General features: G+C 50.2%; 1 protein-coding gene across 3 annotated transcripts in view; it reads right to left on the bottom strand.

The window, feature by feature from the left end:
* Nucleotides 1-12,402, bottom strand: part of SNX31 (sorting nexin 31) — a 35,338-nt gene that overhangs the window by 20,400 nt on the left and 2,536 nt on the right. For all 3 annotated transcript variants that reach the window (XM_006760287.2, XM_006760288.2, XM_006760289.2), the window contains exons 3-5: nucleotides 7,978-8,088; nucleotides 4,310-4,400; nucleotides 3,069-3,156 (exon numbers count right to left, since the gene is read on the bottom strand). In XM_006760287.2, the coding sequence (XP_006760350.1) occupies nucleotides 3,069-3,156; nucleotides 4,310-4,400; nucleotides 7,978-8,088 (290 nt within the window). The remainder of the gene's footprint in view (nucleotides 1-3,068; nucleotides 3,157-4,309; nucleotides 4,401-7,977; nucleotides 8,089-12,402) is intronic.

Here is a 12,402-nt window from a genome sequence, read left to right as displayed (position 1 = left end):
CCACCCTCAATACCCGGCGCTCTCACTTGCCCGGACCCACATCCGTATGACCCCCACCCCCCCGGTGCCCAGGCCACCCACCCTCCTCTCTTGCCTGAGCTGCTCTGGTAACCTCCTCCCCCAGACCTTCTGCCTCAGTCGTGTTCCCTCATTTCACGCTCCACATTCTAACAGGAGCGGTCTCTCCTGGGTAACCTTTGAGACCCTCCTAGCCAGAAGTCAGGTCATCTGTCCTGCTCCCCTCCGAGGCCCTCCATAGGACCCCAGCTTTCATTTCCAGCTCCAGCTCTTACCCCCTCCCCTCCCCGACCCTCTCCAGCCCAACCACCTTTTCTCTCCTCTCCCTCTGCCTGGAAGGCCACTGGCCTCACCAACCTCCACCCTGACCTGTCTGCTCCTCCTGGAGAGCCTCACCCTCAGGTCCCCTCCTCTGTGCTTTCTCCGCACCCCGAGTTCATCCTGATCACTGCTCTGATCAAGCTGATCCTTTTTTTAAATATATTTTATTGATGTTTTAAAGAGAGGAAGGGAGAGGGATAGAGAGTTAGAAACATCGACCAGCTGCCTCCTGCACGCTCCCCACTGGCGATGTGCCCGCAACCAAGGTACATGCCCCTGACCGGAATCGAACCTGGGACCTTTGAGTCTGCAGGCCGACGCTCTAACCGCTGAGCCAAACCGGTTAGGGCTCAAGCTGATCTTGATAACAAGTGTGAGGACCCTTGAGCCCAGGGCCTGGGTCCTCCTCAGAATTGCCCCTCTGGGCCTGGGCAAAGTGACCTGCAAACAGCAGGGCTCCGCGTCCGACTAACAGATCCAGAGTCCGCAGGATGAACGGCAATGACAGTCACTGTCTAAGCACAGTCGCAGGCTAAGAACCGACAGGAAGTCAGAAGAGGGTAAGGGCAGAGGTGAGCAGAGCCCCAGCACTCAGATGTGCAGGGCGAACAGACGACGGGACTGGCTTAGACGAGGAAAAGGATGGCAATCCTCCTTGAAGATCAACTTCATTCTGGGCCTGGGCCAAGCAGCTGAAGCATTCCTACTCAGAAGCTACTATTTCGCTCATGCATCCCGGGGGCAACTGTTACATCAGAGAGTTAGAGAGCCCCGACCCATCCCACCCCGGGGCTCGGAGAGGCCAGGGCGGGCATCCTCTGGTCTGGAAGGGACCATGTCCTCCGTGGAGAGGTGCACCAGGGAATTCATGGGCAGAGGAGAATCCCTAAGACTCTGATGAGGCCTCACCGCCAGGCTCGCCTGCTGGGAATCCCACAGCTCCCGGCAACAGAGCTCGCCTTCCTGCCCCCATCCTGCAAGACTTCACCCCCAAAGTGGACCGGGCACCAGCAGGATCCTGCGCCAGGCTCCCCCAGTCTGGTGACCTGATCCTCACCTCTAACAACTGGAGTGAGACCTCCTTTCCTCCCAGTTCCCAAGAGCAAAGGCAATATGCCCGGATGTGAGATGCTGGCTTGTAGGCAGACATTTTATCTTGCGCTTAGGATCTAGATAGAATTTGCCTGTTGAACGAAGACATAGGCAAAGCCCAATGTTCTATTCAAGCTTCAAGGTGAGGGACAGAGTCCTCATCTCTCCTTTGATCTCAGGCTCTCTGAAGAGCTCATGAGCAACAAGTCTAAGCCCCAGGCATTGTTGTTGCTGTCATTATTATTATCCTCAAGATAACAATAACAAGCAAGGCCAAAAGGTATGGAGCATATGGGATCATTTTATTTAACCCTCACAATAATCCTATGAGGTAGACTCTATTACTATTATTCCCATTTTACAGATAGAGAAACGGAGTCTTAGAGAGCTTAAATGATTTGGCTAAGGTTTTTTGGCTAAATCCTGAGACAGTTGAGACTTAGATTCCCATCCTGTGACCCCAGGAGTAACTGTGCTCAGCCACTCGTTATACTACACAGCTTCCAGAAGAACAGCTACTCGATAAACCCTTAGATGGAACTGCTAAGGGTTTTTCCTTCTCCCTTCTCAGCGTTCCAGATTTTGACCGTTTCTCAGAATACTTCTGAATAACCGTACATGAACTTCTAGCCTTGCTGGGACTATGTTTCCAAAATTCAAAACCGCAGACCAGAGTTCTCACAGGGCAACACCAGGTCAAGGTAACGACTATTCCTAGATTTCAAAATGCCTTTCTTTCAAGCTTCTGTGCTCAGATTACAGAATAACTGAGCTGGGAGAGAGTGAATCAAAGATGCAATCCAATACGGCCTTGGTAGTGACTACAGGTTATAGGTTATGTGTCGGGGTGGGTTAGGGGAGCGTCCTGCTTCTTTTTTCTTCTGTTTGTTCACTCTCTATAGGGCCCTCTGTTTCTGGGGGAAACGGTAGCATTTTCTGCCAGGTGCCCTATTGATCTAGGAACACAGCTGATCCTGGTCTATAAGCGTGTATTGTTGAAATCCTTTAGGAATGTAAGCCGACCACTTAGAGTTCAGATGCACTGCAAGTTGGCTGAGTCCACCCTTGGCCTTCAGGGAATACAGTGGGGCCCTGACTTACGAGTGTCCCGACTAACGAGTCTTTTGAGATACCAGCTGTCTCTCAGCCAATTTTTTGCATTGAGTTGACAGAGTAATTTGAGTTAACGAGCTCCTTAATGAGCTCGGTCTCAGAACGAATTAAACTTGTAAGTTAAGGCCCCACTGTACCACAGTTTAACAGATGAAGTGATCTGCTTGCAATCCTCAACCAATTCCTTCAGTCAATAGAGTCAGTAATTTCCTGCCATTACCTGTTTCAGTCCCAACCCCAGCGGCCCTTCTTGTTCAAGCTTGCCCTTCATGGCCACCACCTTCATGTAATACCCCTCGAGTACTTACTTGAAACCAGTGAAAATCATCCCCCACACCCTTCCTTGAGGACAAACCGTCTTGTCATCCCCCTCTCTGTCTTCTTCACTGCTTTCCTCCTTGCCTTCTCCAAGCTCCCCTGGTCTCTGGCTCGCGGTGGGGCTGTGAGCCGACAGGTGAGGATGGCCAGTTCTGATCAGCCGCGGCAGAAGAGCCTCGAATGCTGACGTCACAACGCCTACTCACCACTTCCGGAGTCCGACCTTGCAGTTTTCCAGTTCAGAACTTCGGAGACTCACATAAGGGAGTTCAAATTCCGCTAATTTTTTCATGACTAGAGAGAGGGGAAGGGGCATCTGACTGGTTAAGAGAGCACAGGTAGTTTATTTTACATCCAGGGCTTTAACATGAGAACATAAAGCATTACTATTGGAAAGAGTAAAGTATCATCATAATAATATTCTCTTGCATTTGTATGTAATTTTTAGCTTTCTAAAGTTAATTCAAAAAAACAACATTTTATTTTCATAAAATACCAGCATCTTGAGTGAGCTCTCTGTTACCCTGGGATGCAGATGGAGAGACTGCAGTCCAGAGAGGCCCGGTGCCCTTGCCAGCACACCACAATCCAGAGCCCTTAACTTCACCTGCGAGCCACCTCCCCGCGGCCTCTCGAGGACAAATGTAAAAAACTCTGAGAGAATCTATAGCAGTGGTTCTCAACCTTGGCTGCACATTAGAATCACCTGGGAATCTTTTAAAATCCTGATTTCTGGGCCTCATCCTCCGGAAATTCTGTTTCTTTGTTATGGGGTGAGGCCACAACATTAGTAACAAAGAAACAGAATTTCCGGAGGATGAGGCCCAGAAATCAGTATTTTAAAAAGATTCCCAGATGATTCTAATGTGCAGCCAAGGTTGAGAACCACTGATCTATAGCATTTCACGACTAAAAATCTTGCAGTATCTAGACATGCACTGTAGAGAAAGCAAAGGCTATGTGAATGGGACTGTCGTCTTTTACTCTCTTGTTATAACTTTTTTAAAAATCTAAGAACTTAGTTGTGTCAGCTGGACTTGTTAGCAAATATTCCTTGACAAGGAGAAACGATGGTGGGATGAGATGTCCCGATGCCTAGAGCCCTGCACTCCATTCAGAAGGGGGTTCTGGGGTGTCTTGAGGTCAGCACAGGGCGCGTGGGTAAAGGTGAGACAGACATTGGCTTGGGACTGGGGCAGGCACAAGGGGAAGTACAGTCCCTGGAAAGACCCGACTTCCTGCTCCTGTCCATGCCACCTCTCAGGGCTACGTGACTCCAGCTCACCCTGAGCACAGACACAACCTCTCACCCCCAAACTTCCCGTCCAGGAGTGGAGACCAGCAGGCCCACACACTGAGACTTCCCCTGAGGGGTGCCCTCCCCTCAGCTGTGCTCCTGCATCTCTGGGCTGAGCACCTGCCTCCGTGGCATTCCCTCTGCGCTTACCAGAGAGCTTGCCCTCCTTGCAAAACCGAATGAGAAAGAGGCCGAAGTAGCCCAAGAGCTCCCGACACAGTCCAATTTTGTGTGACACCACCTTTAACCAAAGACAAGAAAAAGGGGTAAAAGTTAGAAGTGTCCAACCACGTTTCCTGTGATGTGCAGAATTTGAAATTGCCTGTAAACACAATAAGAAGCTCTTTAATGGGCTAGCAGACCTTAAAAGAAATGTTTCCTATTGGAAAGAGTAAAGGATCATAATAATAATATTCTCTTGCATTTGTATGTAATTTTTAGCTTTCTAAAGTTAATTCAAAAAACAACATTTTATTTTCATAAAATACCAGCATCTAAAGAATCTAAATCATAAGTATCTAAAATGGTATGCACTTGTTTTAGAAAATCTAGAAATTTTAAAAAAACATATAGAGTGAAGAAGAAAAAATAAATCTGTCCCACCTCCCACCACAATGGACAGAGCTGAGGCTGGTTGTCCCATGTCAGGTGTGGGCGTGCCTCCCGGGTCATTGTTTGGACTTTATTGTCCACTGGAGGGCAGCACTCACTCTCCACGAAGATCTGTCCCGGGACATTTACCTTCCTGTGGGCTGAATTACCAGATATCGGGGAGAGGGAGAGTCCCCACTTCTTGGCTGCCCCCACTTCTATGAGCTACGAGTCTTTGGTACCCCAGGCCTGCTTCTCTCTGATGCCTCCAGTGAAGTTCAAGTCTAAGTTGCATGGGGTTTGCACAGTGAAATCTTGTATCCCAGACAAGAGCTCCCTCATTTCATATTCCTTTTTGACCTTCACATCAAAGGGCTTTCATGTCGACACCAATGGGTGCGTTTTTACCAAGGGTCACAAGGCCGCAATGTTCGCTTAGCAGGAACTTCCATCCCCACCCACCAGCCCGCCCGCTGCCTCTATAGCAGCAGTTCTCAACCTTTCACAGGGGTCGCCTAAGACCATCGGAAAACACATATATAATTACATATTGTTTTTGTGATTCATCACTGTGTTTTATGTTCAATTTGTAACAATGAAAATACATCCTGCATATCAGATATTTACATTACGGTTCAGAACAGTAGCAAAATTACAGTGATGAAGTAGCAACGAAAATAATTTTATGGTTGGGGGTCACCACCACATGAGGAACTGTATTAAAGGGTCTCAGCATTAGGAAGGTTGAGAACCACTGCTCTATAGGACTGGGCTCCTGAGTGATTTCTTTACACACCCCACCTGAATTCCCTAGGTCACCTCTAACCCCCCAGGAACACCTCTAACACGCCTTTACAGCCCCGTGCGTGAGCCGACACTTCAACCACGGCTCCAGGTTCTCACGGTGGAAGTGGTAGACACCAGGCTCAAAGCAGGACTTTCCGCACCAAAAATCCCCCATGCGGCAGGAGTGGGTGTTCTCCGTGTCGCCTTGCGAATAAAGAACCTGGGCACTTTTCACTTCTCCCCAGCACTGACCCCCATTCTCCCATTCTCCTTTCTCCCTCACTGTCTTTCCCACGCCCTTGCAGAAAACCGAAACCAAAACCACAGGACTCCTCTACTGGGGGGGAAGGAAGGGGAGAGTGTGCTGGTAACGGATTATATCTCGTCCTGAAGTAAAGATGACCCATGTCCACTCGAATTCGATTTCTCTCTTCTCTGACTCATTCATTCGGTGACAACACAAGCTTACATGTCAACACAGAGGAGTGAGGAGGGAGAAAGGGGCAGTATCATCCAAAGATGATACTGTGGAGTCCTAGTCTTACTGCCCAATTCAATACTTACTCACACTACCTCTAATACTGATACCACCACCAATGATCAGTAGCCAAAACCACCACTGCTGATGGAACATGAGCTATTTCTAGAATTACTCAGACATAGTCTTGAAAGGTTCAGTGACTTCCCCAAACTCACACAGCTCTGACGTGCACCACGGCCATTTGAATCTAGGGCTTGTCCTCACCCCAGCCCCTAGGAGACCCGGCTGGCCCACCGGCAGCCAGCTTCAGCGGCAGGTGTGTCTAGCATGGCCCGTGAGCCCCGTGTGTGAAAACATGTCCATAATGATGCTAGCAGGCAGGGCAGGTGCTCCCCCGGCCTCCAAAGGCCCAACCATTTCCAAATTATCTTACATCTGAGGCTGGGCCTGAGTTACCCGCCCGGCCCCAGAGGTATCTGCGTTTACGGTCCCCGCCCTCACCATTACCCTCCTTCATTTATGGATCTATCTGTCTCCCATTTTGTAGGTCCTGGGAGAGCACTGGAGGGAACTGTGGTTTGGGGTTGGTATAAACTCTCTCCAGCATTAAGTTTCAAGTTCTTTGATGCTTTTAAGGAAGATCATTCTGGAAATCTGTGCAGAAGATGAGCAGGGAGACTATTTGGGGGTGGGGGGTGCTAGAGAATGATGAGAATGATGAGGACTTGAACTAGGGGAGTGGGGTACAGAGGAGAAGACAGGAGAGGGGGCTGACTAGGAGAGAGATGTGGGATACAGTGCAGGAGGGTTCAGGGCCGAGGGAGGAGGAGCCGAGGGTCACTTCTCAATGGATGGCCTCAGACACTGGGTGGGTGCCATGAAAAGGCTGGGGTGGGGTGTGTGCAGTGCCTTTAGCAATGATGGTGACCAGGCAGAGCCAAGAGCTTCTGAGGCCAGGAGGACGAGAGCAGGCTTGCATCTCTGGGCTAGAAAGAGTCACGATGTGGAGAACTTCACACACACACACACACACACACACACACACACACACACACACGTGCCCCAGGTCTTAGGTAAAGGCTACCTGAGAGCTGGGAGCCCAGCAGGGAGCACTTCTGTCCATTTCAGCTCAGGAGGCATCAGATGCCGTGACCCCAGCACAAGAACATCCTACCCGGCCTTTGGCCGGTTGGCCCTAGAAACTTCCCACGTCCTCCTGCGTATAACTTCATATTCTGTGTGAATGTCTCCCTGCGGGACTAGAACGGAAACCCTCCAAAGAGAAGGGGCCTGGGACCGTGTGGGTGTGGGGCGATGGTGTCCCCTCCCCAGCCCAGCTCGGAGGGAGGGCAGGCCCAGGGCAGAGCTGAGCGCGGCCATGTCTGGAGGAGGGACCAGTGCTTTCTGGGCCTCACCCTGGAGTCCTCAACGAACTCACACTCAGCTCTGGCTCAGGACCAGGCCTGCTGGGCCGCTGGCTTCAGGGTTCTCGCTGTGAGGGAGGAGGGACGACTGGTTTTGCCTTTGAGAAGCCCGTGTCACTCTCTCCCAGAACCTGTCGCAGCAGCAGCAGCAGTCCACCTGGGTGCGGCCTGTTGCAGCCTCACCTGGGCCCCACTGTCCTTCTGTCCCCAACCACGGAGCACCCCGTAACAAAGCGCTTGGCGTATTCCCGGGGCACACCCCCAGCCGAGTGCCAGGGGACTGACCGCTGGCGTGGGAGGCCCTAGGAGACGCTGGAAAGTCGGTGCCCACGGGGAGAGGAAAAGCAGAGGCCTGGTGGGCAGGCTGGAGCTCGGGTTCTCGGCCAGTCTCCCCGAAAACCCCAGCATCTCCACAGGTAGATCACCCAGCGGGAAGGGTAGGCGGGAAGCTTCCAGAAGGTGACCGTGTCCTAGTCCCTGCCTTCAGACAAGGCTCCCTGCCTTCCATCTGGGGCTGGCATGTAGGTGATGTTTACCTCCAGGACCCTTTCGGCCGTGTCTGATGTGAGGATTTCGACTTCCATGCTCCTTCCGTCGGGCAGCAGTACGTCCAGGGCAGCTTTCTTGGCGGTGATGCTGAACGTGTTCTGTGAGCACAGGGAAGGCACGGTAAGCGGGTCCCAGTGGGGCCCTCACATGGGACAGTCAGCAGCGTCCTCTCCCCCCGGCCTGGAGGGTCACAGTACCCACAGGCACATGAAATCCCAGGGCAGAAATTTGGGGCCTGGAGTTTGGGGGGGGGGCAGGGCAGAGCGAGAGCTGGGAGGGGTCTGGAGAGGTGCCAAGGCAATGCAATGACATGGAACTGGAGTAATTTCCAAATAAACAACAAGGCATCCATTTTAGGGGGGAAATCATCCACATGACCTTTGGTGGTCTCAGATTTTAACTCTCGTTTTTACTATTTCCAAGCATCCCTAAAAGTCCATAGAATGCAATAATGTAGGATTCTGCTACAGTAAAAACCTGCGCGTGTAAACTGAGGCCTGCATGTGGAAGCACGTTGCTACCTGTGCGCGGGCGCCCGCTGAGGGCAGTGCCCAGCTCAGCGCCGCTCTGCCCGTGTTCACGATTCCCGAGGGGATGCGGGATGCCGGGACAGAGTGCACCCCGGGCCTGTGTGGCTCCTGGAGGGAGGCTCCAAAGTGTCAGGACACACGAGGGACACCGAGGCCCTGGGGTTTAGGGAAGTTCAAAGCTGAGACTGATTGGGGCTCAGTTTCTAAAGAGAGAGGCATCGGGGAGGAGGCATAGCCAGGGGCTGCCCCGACGGCCCCACAGGGTGGCTGTACCTGGTGGGGTGCTGTTCCTAGCACCTCCCAGATGGGGTCCTGTCAGTGACAGAGTCAGAGTGGCCTCATCTCTGGGGAGGCTGACCAGGTCACAGACTCGCATCCCGGTTCTGTGACGGGCTGAAGCCCTGATCCCCAACACCCACTGTATGCAGCGGGTCCGCGCTCTCCTGGGCCCTTAGAATGGCAGTGGTCATGGCACATCCTTGGGAGAACTGGGAGCCCCTCGAACCTCTTTCTGTGTTCTGAGCCCACTCTCTGAGCCAGAGTATTATTAGTAACACAGTAAGAGTGACCCAGGGGCGGAGTTGGGGGGCGGGATAACCTCATTTCAGTGACTAACGTGTGTGCACCCAGCCCAGGTCACCTTCCTTCTTAGCAACAGGAGAGGAGTCCAAAGGACCATCTGAAGATGGTTTGGAGATCACAGAGTTGGGGCTCAGGTAGGCTGCCCAGGTGAAACCCTTCCCCCTTAACAGGCACCACCCCATTCACAGACACAACAGATGAGACATCCGGCTTTGTAGGGAATGGAGGAGGGATCCATCGCCCAGTTACCTCCAAAGTCCAATCCCACTGGTGACAGGCTTATTTTTTCTAATTTTGTTATCAAAAGGCAAGCTTGGACTTTAAATTTTAATTCTCCCCCTCCACCCCAATACTTACAGTTACTAAGTGTCTGTAAGTCTGAGCCTAAGTACTTTAGAAGAGAGAATCTACTGTTTCCCAAATTCAAAGGATTGGTCCCCCCGCAAAAACAACAACATATCTTTTTGTTTGTTTTGTTATCCTCACCCGAGCATATTTTTTCCATTGATTTTTAGAGAGAGTGGAAGGGAGTAAGGAGATAGGGAAGGGGAGGGAGAGAGGGGGAGAGAGAGAAAGAGAGAGAGAGAGAGAGGAACCAAAGGGGTAGGAGTTCCCCCAGGGCAGATAGTCTCTTTCTAGGTACACCTGGGTTCTTAAAGGTTCTTGGCCTACAACCACAAACATCTCTTATCTCAGGGGAAAACCACTCACAAAACGAATGGGGGAAATGTCACTGCTTTTTGATAAGATTCTAAAGAAAAGCTAGTGTTCACTTAGGTTACCTCAAGGTAACTCCCAAGGCAAGCCAGATGGCAGACCATTAAGACATCTAAACTATTGGAACAGTTAACATGATATAAATGCACGTCTTTATTCAACTCTTCTGCAAAGAAAAGCGAGGAAGCGTTTGGATTGGTAGAGCGAGTCAGATTGTGGTGGTCTTGAAATCAGGCGACTGAGGGTTTTACTTAAAAGGCGTCCTGGTGGTTCTGGGTACTAAATTATCATTCCCTGAATCCTCCTTATTGAAAGGGAAGGGTGGAAGGGCAGTTACAGAAAGGTTTGGCTGGCCGCGGTGAGAATGGCCTGGACTGGAAGAGAGCCTGGAGGATGGGGGAGGCCAGAGAGCTGGGCTGCAGTATTCCGTGTGTCAGCACTGCGGGCCCGGGCCAGGCCACATGGTTCAGAAGCGCCATCCGCACAGCAGGCTGCTGGGGTTGCCAGCCCACCTCCCGCACGCGCTGCATGCGACCTGTGTAAAGCTGGACAGGTTGCTTCCCGGTGTCCCTCTCCTTGGCTCTAAAATAAAATTGTGGACTTGATTCCCGGAAGGGGGCGTGCAGGAGGCTGCCGATCGATTATGTTTCTCTCTCATCAATGTTTCTCTCCCCCTCTCCCTTCCTCTCACTCTTACAAAAAAGCAATATGCCCTAGTCAGTTTGGCTCAGTGGATAGAGCACCGGCCTGTGGACTGAAAGGTCCCAGGTTCAATTCCGGTCAAGGGCACATGCCCGGGTTGCAGGCTCCATCCCAGTAGGGGGCGTGCAGGAGGCAGCAGATCAATGATTCTCTCTCATCGTTGATGTTTCTATCTCTCTCTCCCTCTCCCTTCCTCTCTGAAATCGATAAAAATATGTATTTTTTAAAAAGCACTGAAAACATTTTAAAAATAAATAAAAAGCTAGATGATGATATGAGGAACTGTAGTTAATGGTTTCACTGCTACACACTGTTAGGCCCTGAGGGCAGAAATGAGAGTCGGATGACTGAACTTCGGCTCCTCCCCAGCACTACGTGTCAGGGCACAGCTGGCTCACCAAGCACAGAACCTTCAAAATTGAGGGACTGCCCGGGAAGACCTGGCCAGGGACCTGGCAAAACCCTGAAATAAAGGAGGAAAGAAACATGACCAACTAAGGGTAAAACATATGCATCCAAAAATGATGCCACCAAAGAGATGAAAGTGATGGATGTATTAATAAGAATATGGCTTCTCTGAACTCCGATCTCAAAGAACAGATAAAAGCCTCAGAAAAGAGGCAAGATAGTGAAAGGATATAAAAGCAAGCTGGCAAAGTTCACAGAAGAAAGGAAAGGGGAAAAAAACCATCGTGACAACCTTATCAGAAGAAGCAAGAAGAGACGCTGCCAAATGCAGCTGGAGCACAAGGCTTCGGCATGAAGTTATAAAGGTAAATACTGAGAGCCAGAGCAGGTAGAGATCCTTCAAATTACCTGGAAAAAGAGGCACTCAAAACAAAGCTTCGATGCCCTGGAATAATGTTTAAAAACCATAATACACACACACAAAAAGATGATAGAGTAAAGACCTAACCTCCCTCTGTGTACTGACATAGAAAGATTTGCAAGATGTAAGTTCTAAACTATAAGATTCAAACAGTGAGTAGGTGTGTGTGACTATTTGTAACACAAAAACGACATACATACATGTGAGTGTTTGTGTGTGCGCAGAAATGTGAAAACACACATTGAACTGTGAACCACAGTTGGCTCTGAGGTCTGGGATGGTTACTTTTATCCTGGACCCTTGTGTGCTGTTTGAATGTTACCACCATCATCACCTCAACAACTGACTTTTCAAAGAAAGTGTGTGTGTGTGTGTGTGTGTGTGTGTGTTTTATCCTCACCCAAGGATACTTTTATTGACCTGAGAGAGATTGAGAAGTATGGGAAAGAGAAACATCAATCGGTTGTTTCCCACACATGCCTGAACTGGAGATCAAACCCACAACCTTTTGGTGTATGGAACGATGATTCAAACAACTGGGTCACCTGGCCAGGGCTGTGTGTGTATTTCTTAAACCATCAAGTATATGTGTAAATTCAAATGACTACACAATAGAAGCTCTACGGTCATTTCTTACATTGAGTGGACCAGTACGTATATCAACACAGTTAAATGACTGAATAAATAAAATTTGCTCCCATGTTTTACAGATCGGATCAAGGTATCATGCTTCCCCGAGCTAGAGACCCAGGTCAATGCTATCACATTGTACACCTTAAGCCTTTCGAAGTTTTTCCATTCAGTCAAGAACAGACCTTCAGGCAGAAAGATGTGCCCATCTGTACAACCAGAAGGAGTGGTGTGCTCAACAGCGTACTTGGGAAAGTTTCAGCCTCTCTCTGTACACGGACATAGACTGTGGTCACGTGGGCAGTGGCTGAGCCCAACGAAGGAAAGTGAGCTGCTGTACTAGTATGTCACTCTGTTCAGATGGATTTTCTCTGTGACCCACTTATAACACAATTAGGAGCAGAGAATGTACAAGTAATGGT

The sequence above is a fragment of the Myotis davidii genome, unplaced genomic scaffold (genome assembly GCF_000327345.1).
Source record: "Myotis davidii unplaced genomic scaffold, ASM32734v1 scaffold497, whole genome shotgun sequence".
NCBI classification, from domain to species: domain Eukaryota; kingdom Metazoa; phylum Chordata; class Mammalia; order Chiroptera; family Vespertilionidae; genus Myotis; species Myotis davidii.
This window is presented reverse-complemented; position numbering and strand designations above follow the sequence as displayed.